The following is a 20,292-nucleotide window of genomic DNA, read 5'->3' as shown; positions in this document are numbered from 1 at the left end:
TTCAATGTAGAGCTCAAAACCAAAGAGACGACCTGAGATTCACGGATGAGACTGTTTTCCATGTTTTAGGTTGCTTTTAGAGTGGTGCTTGTGGCGTTTGTGCTATTATTGTATTATGTTTGTCTTGTTTGTTTTTTTTCCCCCCTGTTTGAAAATGTATCTTACCTTTCTTGTGTCTATTAAAATTAATTTTGAATACGAGGTAAAATTTGAAGGACTAAAATTGGACCACACAGTCACAGCATTATTTCTGCCCCCTGTAAATATATTTGTCTGCTACCCTGGATGAAATCTCACATGGAAGCTGCTAAAACAAATGCTTTTTAACTCCACCTCTCCACCCCCACCCCCCAACCCCTGGAAGCAAGTTAAATTCAATTGAAGTCAGAAAGTTTGTAATGGATAATTTTAAAAAAAAATTGTTTATTTATTTGAGAGGGAGGGGACGACAGGGGAGTAGGGGGCAGAGGGAGAGAGACTCTCAAGCCGGCTCTACACAGAGCACAGGGCCCCATGCAGGGCTCGAACTCATGACCCTTGAGATCATGACCTGAGCTAAAACCAAGAGTCAGATGCTCAGCACGGAGCCACCCAAGCACCCCTGTAATGGGCAATTTTAAGCAACAGTAAAATGTTCTTGGGCACCAGGCTGTGCAGAAATTACGTTCACACGTTAGTTTTTCAAATGCTTAAGATAGTTTAAAAAATCTTTTTTTGGTCTCTGTGATTCTGAAAATATATTTTTTTAGACACTCCTTATTGCAGAAAGATTCAGATAACAGTGATTTGTTTACCCCCATGTTTAAGGCCTGATCTCTGTCTTCTGCATTCAAAAAAGTCATTTTGGGTCTGTGTAGCATTTTCTGCCGACCAGAAATAGCCAGCTTTAAATTTATCAAACAGATAAGTTGTTACCTGATTTTTTTTTTGAAAAATTTTATTTTATGTGAAGCAGCAAAGCTGAAAACTTTGCAAAGTTTTAGAAATTGGTCCATAATTTAGCTCCTCCCCTTACTCTTCCAAAAGAGAAAGAAAGGCATGAATTAGTTATGTAACAGAGACATTACCTAAACCACTCTAGAGAAGCCTATTAGATGTGCAAGTTGATAATGAAGCTTTTGAGGCCCCTGCAGCATGCTTGACTACGTTATCCCACGTTAACCGCCTTCCTTCCAAGACACACAAACCTTACCTCTTTAAGTTTTCAAGTTCCGAGGTCTAGAAACCAGAAATCCAAAGCCATGTGTCACTAACCCATGATAGTGACCCTAATGACTGTTTAGTGGAACGGGCGTGCCTGTTGACTTAAACTCTCAGAGGAGAGCAGGGATTTTCAAGTATTTTGGTAAGGAATGTTAGAATGTTTTGAAATTAGGTTTTATCCAGGTAAGACAAACATCTAAGATGCAAAGCTAGTAAGACTTTTCTTTTCTCCGTAATTAACCATGTTAGGCCTGATTCTTCAAGCCTTCAGGAAACTCTCAGATGCAGATGAAAAGCAGTATTAACTTCCCATCAGGCCTAAAGCACCTGCTCTGCACGAGGCATGTCTGCTGTCCTTCCAACTAGTTTTTGTTCAAAAAGCAGCACTTCCTGCTTCCTGCTAGGTTAGTAGTCTTTCTTGAGGAGAGCAAGAAAACCATAGACAATTCAGGAACTTGACAACTTTAGGAGAATAAGCCCATCAAGCTTTGATTGGGTTTATCGAGGAAAGAGGCAAGTAAAAGAAAAAAAAAAAAAGTTCTGGAATGCCGGTGCCTCTTATTACACAGTTCAGAAAGAATAATTTATACGTAGAACATTTCAGGTCTCCCCTGCCTTTTAAGCATCTGAAGTCTTCTCATCTCTCTCTGCAGACAGAGCACACTCCTCCTTATGACGTGGTTCCTTCTATGCGACCAGTGGTCTTGGTGGGCCCTTCTCTGAAGGGGTACGAGGTAGGTGTCTGCCCTCTGGAGTGCACTACACTTGACATTCGCATGCTGACTTGCTTTGTGGTTCCGCCTCCCTCTTGAATTTCAAGCTTAAAGAGCTTGCAGCAGCGAGACACGTTATTTTCCAAGCTGTGGTATATACTGCTTCCTGTTTTGTTATGCTTTGTTTTGATGGCTGTTGCTGGGGACCTTTTGCTAAGCTTCAGTTTACTCTGGGGAAATGGTATCAAATGGCGAGCGCCTGAAACCACTTGCGACGTCATCATCATGTACTGTCACTGAAACATCGGGATAAATTTGGGGAACTTCACCTTTTTCATTGTGCTTGTATCAGAACTCAGCCATGGGAGAATGGGGCAGTCTCACATGTGCTCTATCCACATGGGATAAACAGTCTTGGGGATGAAACTGTTTTGTTGTAATTAGTAATATTTTTGCCGTGTCTTAATGTATTGCGTGAAAATTGCAGGTCACGGATATGATGCAGAAAGCGTTGTTTGATTTTTTAAAACACAGATTTGAAGGGCGGTGAGTATTCCCCAAATCCTGGAGTTTGTGGATTTCTTCGTGAAGTTGGCAAAACCCGGGTGGGACAGGGCATGTGATCGCAAGAGAAAACTACCTTCTGCAGTCTGTATGGCGATGGGCAGTGAGTTTCATCCAGTTCTGTCAGATTCAGTAAATACTTGTCGTGTTTGCTCAGTATATCCTCAACCCTGGATAAGCCAGCGCTCTCTTCCTGCACCTGTGTCTAAGCTGAACTTGGCCACATTCCTGTTGACCTGTCTCACCCTAAATTCATGATTACTTGGCTCTTAGGGCTGCCCAGCAATAATACTCAATATCTCTCTTCTGTTCACTTTTCTACTCTTCAAGACTTCCATACCATCTCCTCCCTCAGCAGTCCCCCAAACTCCTTCTCATCCCTCTTGCCGATGAACGTGCTTCCTCTTTCACAGAGACAATAGAGGTAAACAAATGGAGGAGAACTTCCAAGAATTCTCCCCACCACATTGAGCCCGGCTTCAGTGTTTGCCTGAGTGTCCTGCTTTTTTCCCTTTCACTGTGTTCCTAGCAATGGCCAACCCACCCACTTGGGCTCTAGATCCCATTCCCCATCCTGACACAGCTATAGAATCCTTTCCTTTCTCATCACTGCTTCTCATCAGCATCAAAGCATGTGGTTATTTCTCCTTCGATGGAAGTTTGAACCATATTCCCCTCCAGCTAGCCCATTTTTCTCCTTTTCTTTACAGCAAATCTCCTTCAACACATAGTACATCCTTGTTCTCCTCTCACACTGAAATGTACTCCAGTTAACGCATCCGTCACTCAACCAAAACTCGCCATGTCCGATCATCAGTGACCTTCACGTTGCTAAATCCAGGGATGAAGCCTCAGTGCTCCTGTTAATTGGCGTGTTGGACAGCTTCTTCCTCTTTTAACTACTTTATGTGCTTGCTTTCTGCAAGCACACTTTTCTGGGTTTTCTCTTACCTCACTTTGTCTCCTTTTTCTCCTTGGCTGGTTCTTCCTTATCGACTAGACACCTTGGAGCACCCAGGACCAAGTCCTTTGGTCTTCTCTCTTCTGGTTGCATTCATTCTGCGAGAGATTTCATTTGATGTGTGACTTGTAAATAGCATTCCTTCGCGGGTCCGTCCTCTGAATTCCAGATCCTTGTACCCAACTGCCTGTTCAGTATCACCACTGAGATGTTGAATGGCCTTCTCAGACAGAACCTCCCAGCTCCCCTCCGAACCTGCTCCTCTCCTAGTAGCCCATGCCTCATGTACACCTGCTTCATCTTTCAGACCCAAGACCCATCCACTCCAAATCACGGAGTCATTCTTGACTGCCCTTTTTCTCTTATATCCCACATCCAGCTGCCATTGTGTGTTTCTTCAAAATATATCAAGAACCAAACGACTTATCATATATCCTCTGCTATCCTTTTGGCCTAAGACACCAGCACCTCTTCCTGGATCACGTCATGAATAGCCTCGTAACTTGTATCTTTGCTTCCATCCTCGCTTCCTTGATCTCTCGTCTCAATTCTGCAGGCTGCACAACTCTGTTAAACTGTGAGTGCGTCTCATCCCCGCTTTGTTCAGATCCAACCAGTGACTTCTCTTTTTACTCAGCATAAAAATTGAAGTCCCTACGGTAGCCTTTAAGAACCTTTCCGGTCAGACCATCCACACTCCCCCACCCCCTCCTTACTTCCGACTTCATCTCTTACACTCTCCCGCTTGCTCATTCTGTTCCTGCCACACTGACTTCCTAGTGGTTCCATGAGTGTTCCAAACAGCCTGGTATATGCCCACCTCAGGGCCTTTGCATTTGCAGCTCCCTGTGAGAGGAAGACGTTTCCCTGTCCTTGGTGTAGGTGCACACAAATACACACTACACACACACACACACACACTCTCTCTCTCTCTCTCCCGTCCTTGACTTTTTCCATAACTCTTTTATATATTCTATTAATGAACTTTGTTGTCATTCTCCCACAGTCAGAAGGTAAACTCCATGAGGGCAGATTTTTTTGCATTTTTTTTCTATCTGCTGTGTGAACTCTTGCGTTCTCAATGCCTGGAACTGTGCTCAGTGGGAACAGTACGTGGGTGAGGCTGAATGAACGTCTCCCATGTGCACCTCCAGCTAAAGAAATGGAGAGATGGGGAAGCCACTCACTGTCTTTGTGGACCTCAGGTGTCAGCCATCAATGGAAACCTTGAGCGGTAAACTACAAAGTAAAGGAATGGGCAGCTCAGCCCCTGTGTGTCCAAGGTGCACGTGGCGTAAAGGGAGGAAGGACGGACACTGATAGGGATGTTACCATCTAAGAAAGGTAGCTAAGATTTCACTCACTTGAATTAGAAAGAGAAAGGTTGGGCCAGTGGAAGGTGTTAAGTGGGTTAAGGAATCAGGGTGTGACACCGCGTCATGTGGAAGGCAAGCTCCTTAGAGTTCCTCAAGGCAAGTCTCTAGACAAGGATCGACTGGTGAGAGAGCCAGGGCTGTATCTCGTGTGCCATGTTCATCGGCTTGGACGTATTCCTTTTCTTCTCTTCCCCTCCCCCTTCAACTTGCTTCAGCAAATTTTATTGAGCGGACTCTGTGTGCAGGGCATTGTGAAGAAAAAAGTCAGGCAAGGGTCTTGGCTTCATGGAGCTTACTTCTAGTTAATTGGAAAGAAGCTTTAAGTCAGAGAATCTGGGGACACTGTGGTCAAAGTTGAGCCAGTTCCTGAAGCATCAAAGCTATGATAGGAGTCTAAAATGGAAACTTCGAAATTTAAGCAAAGGGTAGCATACAGGACTAGTTTATATGTCTGTAGTTTTTTAAAGGTTATATATATTTATTTGAGAGGGAGTGTGCACACAAGCAGGGGGAGGAGTTGAGGGGAAGGAGAGGCACAAGCAGACTTCCCACTGCATAGGAAGCCTGAGGCGGGGCTCAATTCCAGGACCCTGAAATCATGACCTGAGCCAAAGGCAGACACTTAACTGACTGAGCCACCCAGGCATCCCTATATTTCTGTATTTTTAATAAGACACATTTGGTGTCTCTACTCTACATTCCTGTCCTTCTCACATCCTAAGGATAGAAGTACAATACATAGTATCTGTGGGTTTCAGTGTTCTTTTAAATGTCTAAGTATACTGCTTTTTTCCTTGACCACACCTGCTCTTACAGCCATTTGTAATTTATATCAACTTTTAGTGGGGGAGCCAAGGCCACATGGGGAAACCTACAGCAGGACAAGGAAAGGACTGAAAGAGACAGAAAACAGAAGCAGAAATTATGTTTCCAGGTGTAAAAAAGACTATATAAACAAGGCCCACATAATCAAATGTTCCTAATTTGACTTTTTTTTTCCATAATTTTATGAAGTATGTTTTGTGCCAGCAAAACACAGGGTTTGGCTTAGTCCAAGGCTGTCTGGCACTGGCCACGTGAAAAAGACATACCCTGATCAGGCTCATTTACCATTCAGTTCTTTATGCTTGACTCTGTCATTTATCCTAATTTGGGGTTGTCGCCTTGAGCATACACACCCAGAAAATTACTAGACAAAGCACTGTGCTTTCCCTGAGTTAACCCACTGCGCTTTCCAAAATGCCAAAGATGGAAAAATGAGATGGCATTTCCTTACTGTTTAAACCTAGTTAAGTTCTGAATTTGGAAGACCGATTCCAGCCATAGGACATGTCTTGGACCCCTGTTTGAAAGTGTTGGCCCATCCAGATTGATTTCATTTAAGAAACAAATGAACAAAATATCTGAATGTTGTCAGTCTGCTCTTTCTGGCCAGAAGTAATTTCCACAGCTTTATTAATGCACCTGCCTTGGCTCATTTGACTCAGAGCTCAAGTTCAGCATTCTAGGCTTGAGAGCACCAATTAAAGATCCTCAAAGGAATTAATAGGGCCCATAAGATACACTTAAAAAATCCATGCAAAAAATTGTTAACCCACGGCAAGACATCCAGAGTACCTGAATCATTAAATGGTTCTGGCAGCAGTAGGGGGAGGAAACTGATCCAAAGTATCAGGTACTTCCATATACATGTAATTTTAAAAGGGAGAAATGAATTACTCCTTTATTATCTATTAAATAAACTAAATTTATTTTTAAAAATTTAAAGCCCAAGGGGAAGAAAATATGAAAGGAAGTGTTGGTGATAAAAAGATTCTTGATGGGAGTTCTTTTCTGTTCCTAAACCTAGTTAAGTTCATTTGTTGAAGCCCTGGGGAGTTGTCAGAATCATGATCCTGGCTGTCAGATCAAGGAATAGATGATAAATCATTATCATCTTTCTCTTGTGTGCAGTAGAGTAGCCTGTTTACAATCAGACCCATCCTAACCAGCTGTGTCATGTAAACAAAGCAACCTTCACATTCCCCTTGTAGGACACTGACAGGTAAATTAACAAGGAAATTGAGAATGAGAGGGAAAGATACCACCAGTGATGAATTCGGTTTCCTCCCCAGAGACTGAAAATGTCAGCTATCAGCACTAAAGTGTCTGGAATGGGAAACGGAATTGTAGGGATATGTACACTGCTGAATCTTCTGTGAGGGAATCTTATTGGAAATCAATAATCCTGGGTAACATTACATCACTTTATTTTGTTGTGTAGATAATTCGCTTAGATGTGAGACAACCTCTAAACTGGTGGTTATCTAGCCTGGCTGCACATTAGAATCATCAGCAATACTTTAAAAATAAAACACCAGCCCAACAACAAGGGCTTGGGTTCCACCTGTGACCAGCTGAAACCACATCTCCAAGGCAGGATCTCCTGAAACTGTAAAAGCTGATACGGCGATCTTGATACATACTGTGAGGGTTAAGAACCACTACTCTAGGGGCACCTGGGTGGCTCAGTGGGTTAAAGCCTCTGCCTTCAGCTCAGGTCATGATATCCCAGGGTCCTGGGATGGAGCCCTGCATCAGGCTTTCTGCTCAGCAGGGAGTCTGCTTCCCCCCCCCTCCCCCGCCTGCCTGCCTGCCTACTTGTGATCTCTTTCTCTGTCAAATAAATAAATAAAATCTTAAAAAAAACAACAACAAAAACCCACTACTCTAAACTGTACTGTCCCCAGAATTTTGCCCTTAGGATTATCAAGGTCTCCTTTTTGGCGGAACCCCAAGTAGTGACAATTCCCAGAGCATAACTGTAGGAGTTGAAATAGAATAGTGACCCAACTTTGCACAGCCTACTGAGCTAACGCGAGAAGCAGGTCAGTGGATTCTCAGCTAAGCAGTACCACACACAGAAAGGTCCGAGCATGTGGGAGAAGAAGGATGTATTCAGCTGGCTCCATTTCTTAGTATGTATTATGACTCTCTGGATAATATTCCAATGAGCCGTAGTATACACTATAATGACTCTGTCTTCTGTGTTTTCCTTGAGATAAGTAATATACCTTTCTACGCTTGCTTTACTTCCTCTGTGTTTGGCATTAATTCAGCCCTGAACCCACCAGCTGTCAGAACCTCCTCACGGTATTCTGAAATGCATCCTGTTGTCACTCCTCTTTGTCTTCTCGAACCTCTGGGAGCATTCTGGCCATCTCTGGTCTGGACAGTTTCTGTCTTTGATGGGTGCACATTTGTCATTCCAGGACATCCTTCAACATTATTCTTGATATTCCTTTTGCCTTCCTCTTGGGTTGGAGCCCCTTTTCCTTATATCCATTGATCTGGGGCTTTACCCTGTCCTTTCCGTTAACAGCATTCTCTGGTAGTTGCCCTAGAAAAGTATATAACTTTTTGAGGCTCTGAATGTCTGAAAGTGTCTTTCATCAACCCTCCCATTTCACTGACAGTTAAAATGGCTACAGAATTTATTTTTTAAGATTTTATTGATTGATTCATTCTTTCATTCATTTGACAGAGACCAGAAGTAGGCAGAGAGGCAGGCAGAGAGAGAGAAGCAGGCTCCCTGCTGAGCAGGGAGGCCCCTTGGGCTTCATCCCAAGACAGAGATCATGACCTGAGTTGAAGGCAGACATTTAACCATCTGAGCTCCCTCTGCCCCCTAATGGCTATAGAATTTTGATTGAAATAATTTCCCTTTAGGATTTTTAAAACTTTCTGCCCCATTCTCTTCTGGCTTCCAATGTTGAGAAGAACAGAAGACTTCCATTTCAGACCCTCCGTGTGGGACCTGGATTTTTTTTTTTTTTTTTTCCAGTTTCTCTGCTTTCGTTATTCTCTTTTTTCCTGAAGTTCTTGTGTTATTTGGAAGTTGAACCTCCTGGGTGGTTCTCTCATTTGTATACCTTTTCTTCTGTGTTCTCTATCTTTGCCTTGTTTTACCCTTTAGAGTTTCTTAACTTTACCCCCCAGCTCTCTTTTGAATTTTTCTGTCATTTTCGGTTGCCAAAAACTCATTCTGAGTTTCTAAATAGAAATTTGTTACAGTTTCACAGATACAATAATGTCTTAGCTTTCAACTTGAAATACAGTTGACCCTTGAACAACAGGGCTTTGAACTGTGTGGCTCCTCTTCTAGGAGGGTTTTTGTTTTTTTTTTTTCCAATAAATATATAAGAAAATTTGGGGGAGGATTGTAACAATCTGAAAAACCTTGCCAGTGAACCACCTAGAAAACTGGAAAATTTAAGAACAACTTAAATATTGTTGTAAGAATACAGTGTATAGCATATGTAAGATACAGAATATGTGTTAATAGACTGTTTAGGTGATAGGTAAGGCTTCCAGTCAACAGTGGGCTGCTAGCAGTCAAGCCCAAAGCTCATGGTGGATTTTGACTACACAGGAAGTCCGTGCCTCTAACCCGCACGTTGTTGCAGGAGTCAGCTGTATTCTTCATTTATTGATTTTTCTGTCTGGGCTCTCATTTCAGAGGTTTTCCTAAGATGCTCAGTGAACACCACAGTGCTCCAATTTAAAAATGGGACATCACGTAATCACTTGGAAATTCTATACTCGTAGGTGAAGCTTGTCAGCTTGGTGCTTCCCTATAGAACAACCTCACCAGGCCATGTCCATAGGAAACCTCCAGGGTTACTATTTTGTAGTCTTCTTCCTTTTGGCCTTTTCCCTCAGATCAGATGTCCCAGGGAAAGAGCTTCCTTTTTTTTTTTTTTTTTTTTAAAGATTTTATTTATTTGACAGACAGAGATCACAAGCAGGCAGAGAGAGAGGAGGAAGCAGGCTCCCGTCTGAGCAGAGAGCCCGATGTGGGGCTCGATCCCAGGACCCTGGGATCATGACTTGAGCCAAAGGCAGAGGCTTTAACCCACTGAGCCATCCAGGTGCCCCAAGAGCTTCCATTTTAATCCCTGGAGGATGTAAGCCTGGCTTTCAAAATTGTAAGATGGGCAAGAGGCTGAGGGCTCCCCGTTTAGAATCCTTTCTTTTCCATCTAGTGGCCCTGTCCTCACTCTGCGTAGGGTCTCCTGGTCATGGGCCCTGCATGTGATTACCTGTAGAGAATAACTATCGAGCATCCCCTGGCAACTTCATGGAATTAGAGGGGAGGTGGAGGGCTCTAATTCGGAAACAGACTTTTCACCAAACCTTTAGTATCCCTTTTACCATTGCCTTCAAAGGTATTGTGAGGCTTCTATTTTACCCCCCAGCTTTTCCTATTGTATATTTGGCTCTCTGTGGTCTCTAAGCCACTTTACTGGTAACAGTAAATGCTCTCATTTCTACCACACCTAAAATGCACCCCCCCCCACAATACCTTACCACCTGACACAATACCCTGTCTTCTCCACAGCAGCCATCTTGAGCTTTAGTGATTTTACCAGATAGTGTTCTTATCTGTTGCCCATCTCTTCCACTAGACTCTTCTCTCTCTGAGGGAAGACTGTGTTTGCCTTGTTCTTATTCATTCTTTGTGCCTATCACAGCACCACACTCCCAACGCAGGGGCTAAGAATACAGGTTTTCAGGAGCCTGGGTTCAAGCCCCAGCTCCCCCTTTTAGACGTAGACAGCCTTGGATGAATATTTGGCTCATTTTCTTCATCAGCAAAAGTGGGACTATAAGAAGCCTCTCTGCTAGTGTTGGGGGGATAATTCAGTGAGATATACAGTGCTTAGTACTTGGTAAGCAAACGATAAATGCCGAGTAAGGAGGTGCGGGATAAGCAGAAATGAAGGATTTGGTGCCCTAACATCTTTTCATTTGAAAATACTGTTCACTATGCATTTCAAACTTAAGTGAGTTTGGGGAATGTATTTCTATCCCCTGGTATTCGGCTAATAACCTCAGAGTCTTCTGTTACGTGTTCCTCCAACAGGATATCCATCACAAGGGTCACGGCTGACATCTCACTCGCCAAGCGCTCCGTGTTAAACAATCCCAGCAAGCATGCAATAATAGAAAGATCCAATACAAGGTCAAGCTTAGGTAAGTCTGTGCACTACACCTGGGCTTAGGCTATTTAAACATTTCTCTCCTGAGGCTGCCAATGAGAAGATCTGACTAGATGGTAATTCCATGTGTCACAGAGCAGAGAAGAAATGGACCCACGTTGCCAGTGGCTACTGCTACAGTCTTAGTGATCTCATGCTATGGAAAGATTTGTTATGATAGTTTCAAGTTAAATATTCCACTGGCTGTCAGGATTAATGTTTTGGTTGTGGTGTTCTTTCGTGTTTTTTTGTGTTTGTTTTTTTTTTTTCTCCCCAAAGTGAGCTTTGCTGTCTACAGACTAAAAACTCCTGGCTTTGCATTGGTGTTACCATGAGCAAGTTCATGAACTTCTGTAGTGTCTTGTTTCCTCATCTAGACAACAACAACAACAAAAGAGAGAGAATATTAACTACCCTGTAGAATTACTGTGAGGATTAAACACAGTATGTTCTCAATGAAGGCTGGCTATTATCCAAAGACCCTCAGTAATGGGATTGTAGCAGGGATGACATCATTTTCAGGATAGGGTTTGTAAGGGTTTGGGACAGTGTTGAAATAACAGTGTTGAAATAAAAAACGAGGTCAATTCCTGGCCATTTCTAATTGATGCCAGTATTTTTATTTGTAAAAACAATATAGAGATTTTAGTTAACATATCTACAGGGTTATGTTTGGATACTGATTTTTAACGTCTACTGATTTGTTGAAATGACATCGTTTGCAGCTGTTTCTTCTCTGTGGCATGTGCTTGGAGTCTGAGGTTAATCGCAGTTACACAGTAACTTACTGGGTCGTTAGGTTTCTGTTATTATAATTTTTTTGAGAATTGTTCGAGATCTTTGATCTTAGTTCATTTTTTTCCCATTTATATGTTAAATATGTAAGACCATTGGGAGACTGGTCTGAACAAAACTTTATGTGTTAGTAATGTCTAGAATCTGTCATAAAACTCAGTTTTGTTCCTCACCTAACAAACCCTCCCTGACTACACTTCATTTTGCTTATAGTAACTTCTTCTTCTTATATTCTGTGACCCGCATTTTCAATGTTCACGGAAATTATTAGAAAACGCTCCCTTCAGTGACTCACCTCCTTAACAATGTCAGTTGTTTACACTCGTATGGTACATCAGTGGCATAGATTTGTTTGACTTTCAAGGCCTTTTATAACTACCAGCTATATATTATTTTTAAAGGACTGTTCCACTTCATGTATTTTAGTGAGCATATACTAGACACCGACTGTCTGGGAGTACAAAGATGAATTAGATGAAGGCACTGCCCCCAAGGAGCTGGGTGTAGCAGTAAGGCAGAGAAGTTAAGGACCCATTGGAGTAGAAGGTGGTGAGCACAGTGGGCGTGCATGGAACTGGTTGCCAGAGAGGGTGCAGGCCCCTGAGGAAGGTTTTTGCAAGGAGCTAAGCCTGAGCTGTCTTGCAGCCCCACAGGGTTTAGGCAAGACAAAAGGGAAAGAGGTAGAGAGGGCGAAAGGCACTTAAAACCGAGCAACAAGAGGCTTCTAGAAAATATAGTTTCTTTACCTGAGCTGTGAGTGTATGGTTTAAACCAGAGGGTGAAGGCAGATGACGCCAGAGGCAGAGGAGAGATATTAAGGAATTCAGAGCTTATCCTTAAGGCTATTATAGAGCCAAGTATAGATTTTAGGCATGTATTCGTCCATTTAACAAATACTTGAGTACCAGCCATATACTAGGCATGATTGTAAGTGTTGGGGACAGAGAAGTAAAGGACACCACGTCCTCACTCTCATAGTTTTTGTTTCATAGGGAGCACATGGACAAAAGCTAATAAATGTAGATGTAGAGTCAGTGGTTAAGGAATCTGGGAAGAAAAAGCAGGCTAAGGGGTAGAGAGTAAACTGAGAAGAGTGTGATTTTACATGGGGAAGATGGGAGCCTCTTTGAGGAAAAGACGTTGTAGCAGAATGATTTTTTGTGAATTCTTTAGCCTTACCGCTATCTGTGAAAAGACTGTTTTGGGCAGAGGGAACTGAAGGTGCAAAGGCCCTGTGGCAGGAATATGTGTGATACGTTTTAGGGCTAGTGAGGAAGCCAGTGTTAACAGATGTGGAATGACAAGGGGGGGGCAGGAGGTCAGAGAGATTGTGCCTGATCATCTAGAACTTTATAGGGCTTTTATAGTGATTGTGGTAGAGAGGTGTAGGAAAGCAGACCCTATGACACAATAGGACTTGTGTTTTAGAACGATCGCTGACAGCACTGTGAAGAAATGCATGGAAAGGAGAAAGAGCCAAGTCAGGGAAAAAGTCGGACTCTGTTAAAGCAGATTCGGGGAAAAACAATGTACTCTGGGCAGAAACTAATAGAACCAGTGCCTTGAGGAGAATCTCTGTCGCAGTGGGCTGGAGATGGGACAAGAATTGGACAGGGAGGTCATTTCGTAGGCTGATTCCATCCCTCAAGGTAGAGGTTCAGAGAGGACTGAAATAAGACAGTGGCACAGGGAATGAGTAGAATGAAAGGAATCCAGAGATAAGAGAGTCCAGTATTGGCAATCTGGAACATGAAGAAACCAACTCCAACATGATCTCTAAGGTTTTCCTTTCAGGAGTCAGGTCATTGATGGTGTTATTCTGGGGAGAAGGGATTGAGGACGAGGAACTAGAAGGAGTAGAGCGGGCAGGGGGATAAGGAAGATACTGGCTGCATTTGTGCACAAGTTGAATTCGCAGCGTTTTGGCTCACCCAGATACCCAGCAGGCAATCACCGGTATGTACAGACCTGGGACTTGGCACCCAGGACAGGACTTCAGATGCAGTCAGTTCTCAATATTCACAGTAGTTACGTTCTCTAAAGTCTCCGTGAATACTGAACTAGCAAATATGGAGTCTGCTACTAGGGAAACACAGTGCGGAGATTCCTCTGTAAGTATGAGAACTTGTTTTTGTTTTTAAGATTTCATTTATGTATTTGACAGGTCACAAGTCGGCAGAGAGGCAGGCAGAGGGAGAGGAAGCAGGCTCCCTGCTGAGCAGAGAGCCCCATGCGGGGCTGGAGCCCAGGACCCTGGGATCATGACCTGAGCCGAAGGCAGAGGCTTAACACAATGAGTCACTCAGGCACCGCAAGGACTTGTATTTTTTATAGCAGCCCCCGGAAACAGGTCATGATAACAGACAGGAGAATGGTCAGGTGATACCCCTTCTGTGTCAGTAACACGCTGAATAATAAGTTACGCGTGTTTTGTGGACTCCACTATATAGGGAACATCTTTATGATCTAAGTACAAGACTGATACTTGAACTCTCCAGGAATGTATGTATATGTGGGTATGTTATACCTTAAGATTCTTGTACATTTAGTAGAGGTTAAATATGAGAAGATCTACCCCAAATCTAACAAAGGAGATCAGTTTTAGCATTTACATCTTTTAAAAAGGATGAAAGATCCAGTACAGTGAAGATGAATTTGATAGGTAAAAATTTGCTTTGGAAAACTTCTGTTACATAAACAAAAGTAGAGTACGTTGCCTTTGGAGTTCATTTTGCTGATGTACCACTGTATGATAGAAAGGAAAAGAAAACCCTGAAAAATTTGAAGCTTTAAGTACATCTTCTGTACTGTTTGGGGTTGGTATGGGACTTGTCTGCATGGACACGTGGTTTTATTTGTACTCATAAGACTCATTCAAGTTCTAACCTTTTGTCTCCTTTGTAATATTGGTCAAGCATCACAATTTAAGATATCTACATTAGCTATCCCAATGGTAAGGAATGCAAATAAAGAACATGACAGTCTTAGTAATAAAAATATTACTTGAATGTTAATAGTTATGGGGGTGAGTACCCAGTTCATTGCCAATTCCAAGTTCAAACTTTTAAAAACAATATATTTAGATAATGATAGTACTGCTTTCTAAGAGGAGTCACCTTGGAGTTTCTCAAACTGCACAACTTCTTCAGAAGTATGGTTTGGTTTTACCCCAAGCACCTTCCCAGAGACAAATCAATTTAGGCAAATGTGGTACATCCTTGCACATGTTTGTACTCACAGAGATGTGAGTATAGGGCCTCTGTGTACCACATGAGAGCAAAAACCGTGTGCTGAAGGTGGGAAAATATTGAGCAAATATACAAGAGTTAAGGAAGCAAAGGTGGGTTTAGCTGTGCACATGTCAACAGTTGCAGCTGATGGCATGCAGGGAGTAAGGAAAGGCATTCACCTTGTGTGTTAGCAACCCAGGTGGAGAGATCACAGTGTTGCCAACCTGGTAAATATTCTTAACCCAAGTGAAGAGCTAGCTTAGGTCATTTATTTTGTCACTTACTCTGTGATGTAACTGTTCCCTCTGAACTGTTGTGCTGGATGCATGAAGCAACACATATGATAAAATCCCGTGCAGCTCAACAGACATACCTACGGGGAGTACAGGAGAACTGGAGAAATCTGAAGAGGATTGGTGGGTCATAGTAATATTTTGGTTATGATATTGCATGATAGTTTTGCAAGAGGTTTCCATTGGGGAAAACTGGGTAAATGGTACAAGGGCTCTCTGTGTTTTTCTTACAATGCATGTGAATGTATAATTATCTCAATGAAAGTTTCAACTAAGCAGAGTTCATCCCTTGGGTTATAGCACCAGGGACTTTAGAACCGGGATGACAAAGTTGAGAGCGTTCGGTTCCGTGGTTCTTGAAGTGTGTTCTCCAGATGAACAGCGTCAGCATCATGGGCCATTAGTTAGGGATGACTGTTCTAAGACCCCAGCCTGACCTACTGCATCAGAAACTCTAGAGGTGGGGCCCTATAGCCTGTTTGAACAAGCCTGCCACGTGATTCCACTAGCTGGCAAAATGTGAGGACAACCAGCCTTGTTCAGGCCCGTTGCTGTATAGCAAAGAATCTAAGAGCCAGGGGCGCGTGGGTGGCTCAGTTGGTTAAGCAGCTACTTTGGCTCAGGTCAGGATCCCAGGGTCCTAGGATGGAGTCCCATGGCAGGCTCCATGCTCAGCGGGTATCTACCGCTCCCGCTCCCTCTACCCCTCCCCCTATTTGCATATGTGTTCTCTCTTTCTTAAATCTTTAAAAAAAAAAAAAATCTGAGAACCACAGGAAATGAATAGCTCTATGTAGTTACACTTTATACTAAGGTGTAAAATGAAGGCTAGACACTGGGGGTCTTGACTAGCAGTCCAGATTTTTTTCCCAGGAGGCAGTGCCATCTGGCAGTGATACCGATTGCATGTACTTGACCATCTGCCTTCTCTTCGGAAGAACGGAGAGTAAAGGGCTGATGATAGAAAGCTATGAAATTAGCCTTGCAGATGAACGTGAAATTTATGTGACTAGTTGATCTTTTGAATCTAATTTCTTTCCTCCTTTTGACCTATTGCCGGTGTAGCTGTCTTGAGACATTAGCACACTCTTTGTTCCACAACACATTGATGCCCCAGCTCCAGCACTCTCTCTACCCAAAGGAGTAGTTCACGTTGTCTGCATACATTTTGGTAGTCAGATTCGTTATTTAATTGGCTCATTCTTTCAACAGAATCTTAGTGCCAACTATGTACCAGGCACTGTACTGTGAGGGAAGGAAGAGAACTCGTTATGTATTGCTCTGTCGTTCCACTGCCTGCTGGGAACATTTTCAATCCTGTCATTGAAATTCAGTGGGATAATTGTTAATAGAAGTAGGTACAAAGCAATACAGTTGACCCCTGAATGATGGGGGTTCGAGGCACGAAGCCCCACACTAAAAATCTAGGTAGAACTTCTGACTCCCCAAAAACTGAACTACAAATAGCCTACTGCTGTCTCTAAGCCTTACTGATAACATGAACAGTTGAAAAGCACATATTCTGTATGTTAGATACACTGTATAGTGCCTTCTCAGAATAAAGTAAACTACAGAAGAAAATATTACCGAAATTCTAAGAGAAAATACATTGACAGTGCTTGAAAAGCACTTACTGAAAAAGATCTTACTGATCTTTTTTTGAAAAGATCTGCTTATTGAAAAGATCTGCATCTAAGGGACCTGCAGAGTTCAAAGCCACATTTGTTGCTCTAGAGTCAACTGTACTTGACTCTTGACATTCATTACTTACTAGGGGTCAGACACTGTAATTAGGAACACAGGCAGAACTTACTGAGCTTGGGGAAAGGAAAAGGTGCTTAGAGGCGGCTTTAGAGATTTTCTTTTTGGGGACAAATAAGGCACTTGTCAGAATCAGAGTTTTCTGCTTAGGGATTATGAAAATGGCACTGCAGTTATCATTCAGTAACTAGATACTAGAACAATATCACAGTTTCGTTACTAACCAGCCACTTAGATATTCCTATAGCACAATGAAAGTAACAATCTCCTCATTTTGTTTTTATTTCCAAGTTTTGTTCAGTTGCAGAAACTTCTGCACAAGGTAACTTTCTCTTGTTTCTTCTCTTGGAGAAAACATTATGATTGCTCCTGAGTGTTGTTTTTAGATGTCAGATATAAATTTTCATTTTACCGGCGCCAGTTTTAACTCCATGGGTGTGAGAGACGGAGGATATGGACAGATGAGTTAGGCCTGCCCATTTCAAGATGCAGAGTGTGTGCATCCTTTCACTGGGTAGGATGACTCTGATGGACCAAAATGACTTCAAGACCATTTTTCAATTTCAGGAAAGCATGCCAAGGAAGTCTTTGGCATTTTTTTTTTTTTTTTGAAATAAATTCTAAGTGTGATGGACTCTGTCAAAGGAAAATCTCTAGTACCAGATATACTGCTTGCCTCTCTCCCTTTTTTTTTTATTGAAGTGTAATTAACATGCAGTGTTATATTGGTTTCAGATGTACAGTATAATGACTCAACTGATATATACATTTCTCAGTGCTCATCAGGATATGCATACTCTGAATCCCCCTTATGTTTCACAGTTTCCTCCACCTCACTCCCCTCTGGCAACCACCAGTTTGTTCTGTGTATTTATAAGTCTTTTTTTTGGGTGGGGAGGGGGGCACTCTTTCTTTGCTCCTGTTTCTTAAATTCCATGTAAGTGAAATCCTGTGCTATTTGTCTTCCTCTCATTCCACCTAGTGTTAAATCCATGTGGTTGCAAATGGCGAGATCTCATTTTTCATGGCTAATAGTCCATTCCTTAGAGATGTGCCACAATTTTGTTACCCATTCATCTATCACTGGACACTTGGGTTGCTTCCATATTATGGCTATTATAAATAATGCTGCAATAATCACAGAGATGCATGTTATCTTTTCAACTTAGTGGTTTTGTTTTCTTTGGGTAAATACCCAGTATGGAATTACTGGATCACAGGTTAATTTTATTTTTAATTTTTTGAGGAAAAATCCATACTGTTTTCTACAAAGGCACCAATGTGGATTCCCAACAACAGTGCCCAATGATTCCCTTTGTTCCGTATCCTCACCAACACTTGTTATTTCTTGCTTTTTTGATACTAGCTTTTCTAACAAGTATGAAGTGATATGTCATTGTGGCTTTGATCTGCATTTCCCTGATGATTATTGATCTCTTCATGTGTCTGCTGGCTACCTGTATGTTTTCTTTGGAAAAATGTTTATTCAGTCCTTCTGCCCATTTTTTAAATCAGACCGTTTTCTTACTATTCAGTTTTCTGAGTTTTATTTTTTGAATATCAGACATGTGATTGGCAAATATTTTCTCCTATTTGATAGGCTGCCTTTTCATTTTGTTGCTAATTCCTTTTGCTGTGCAGAAGGTTTTTAGTTTAAGGTAGTCTCATTTGTTGATTTTGGCGTTAGTTGTGTTTTGCTTTTGGTGTCAGATCCAAAAAGTCATCAACAAAACTGATGTCAGGTTGCTTACCACCTATGTTTTCTTCTAGGAGTTCTATGGTTTCAGGTCTTAGATTTAAGTCTTTAATCCATTTTGAATTGATTTTTGTATATGGGGAAAGGTAGTGGTCCCACTTCATTCATTTGCATGTGGCTATCCAGTTTTCCCAACACCACTTATTAAAGAGACTACACTTTCCCCACTGTATATTCTTGGCTCCCTGGTCATAAAATACCTGTCTATGCATGGGTTTATTTCTGGGCTCTCTATTCTGTTCTATTGATTTATGTGTCTTTTTTTTATGCCATTACCACAGTTTACTATAGTATCATAATATAGTTTGAAATCAGGAAGCATGATGCTTCCAGCTTTATTGTTCTTTCTCAAGATTAAGTTGGCTTGTCAGGGTCTTTGGTGGTTCCACACAAATTTTAGGATTGTTCTGTTTCCATGATAAAGCCATTTGAATTTTGACAGGGATTGCATGGACTCTATAGATTGCTTTGGGAAGTAGGGAAATTTTAACAGTGTTCAAGTCCGTAAGCATGAAACACTCTCTTATCTTTTTGTGTTTTCTTCCGTTTCTGTCAGCACTGTCTTGTAGTTTTGAATGTGCAGGTCTTTTACCCCCTTGGTTACATCTTAGGTATGTTCTTTTTGATGCAGTTGTAAATGCGATTATTTTCTTACTCATTCTGATAGTTTATTTTAATATGTAGAAACACAGTGTATGTTTATATACCAATTTTGTGTCTTGCAACTTTACTGGATTTATTTATTCTAACAGTTTTTGGTGGAGTCTTCAGGGTTTATAATAATGTCATCTGCAACCAGTAAGAGTTTTACCTTCCTTTCCAATTTGGAGGCCTTTTGTGTTTTGCTTAATTGCTCCAGCTAGGACTTCCAGTAATATGTTGAATAAAAGAGTGGGTAAGAGTAGGTATCCTTGTCTTGTTTCTGATCTCTGAGAAAAAGCTTTCAGCCTCACTATTGAGTAGGATGTTAGGTGTGGGCTGATCAAATTTCATAACGCTTACAGTAATATTTAGACTGGAACTTGATTGTTGGGGGTCAGTGGCCATGAACATATTGGTAGGGGACGAAGCCATACAAGGTGATAACTGAAATAAAAATTTAAAGATCAACAGAATATCTAAGTAATATTAGTAATGTTTTAGAACACTTATGAAAAATCAGAATATATAATTTTTATTTTTAAAAGTGTTTTTGAAGTAAATTCAGATATATAGGGAAGTAAAAAGTATGACCTCAGATATCCATCACCCACTTTCAATATTCATGGCCAGTCTTTTTTCATTTCAGCCCTCCCCATGCCCTCTGGATTATTTTGAAGCAAATTCTAAGCATCATATGATTTTACCTGTAAACATTTCAGTATGTATTCTTAAAGATGAGGGACTATTTAAACTACAATGCCATTATCATATATTAACAATACATCCCTAGTATCATTAGATGTTCAGCCATGTATCATTTCCCAATTGTGATAGATATTTTTATATATACATCATTTTATTCATTTATGTATTATAAATATAACTTAATAATTGCTTGAATCAGGATGCTAAGTCCATAGTAATTCATTTGTTCATAGGTCCATGAGTCTTTCCTGTCATTTTTTTTTTCGTTTTAGT

The 20,292-nt window shown here is 41.5% G+C and overlaps 1 protein-coding gene across 9 annotated transcripts in view; it reads left to right on the top strand.

Annotated features, from left to right (window-relative positions):
* Positions 1 to 20,292, top strand: part of CACNB2 (calcium voltage-gated channel auxiliary subunit beta 2) — a 373,095-nt gene that overhangs the window by 345,515 nt on the left and 7,288 nt on the right. For all 9 annotated transcript variants that reach the window (XM_032880872.1, XM_032880874.1, XM_032880871.1 and 6 more), the window contains 3 exons: positions 1,857 to 1,937; positions 2,404 to 2,462; positions 10,723 to 10,832. In XM_032880872.1, coding sequence (XP_032736763.1) covers positions 1,857 to 1,937; positions 2,404 to 2,462; positions 10,723 to 10,832 — 250 coding nt within the window. The remainder of the gene's footprint in view (positions 1 to 1,856; positions 1,938 to 2,403; positions 2,463 to 10,722; positions 10,833 to 20,292) is intronic.

This window comes from Lontra canadensis, unplaced genomic scaffold, assembly GCF_010015895.1.
Source record: "Lontra canadensis isolate GAN:19392208 unplaced genomic scaffold, GSC_riverotter_1.0 scaffold72, whole genome shotgun sequence".
Classification (NCBI taxonomy): domain Eukaryota; kingdom Metazoa; phylum Chordata; class Mammalia; order Carnivora; family Mustelidae; genus Lontra; species Lontra canadensis.
This window is presented reverse-complemented; position numbering and strand designations above follow the sequence as displayed.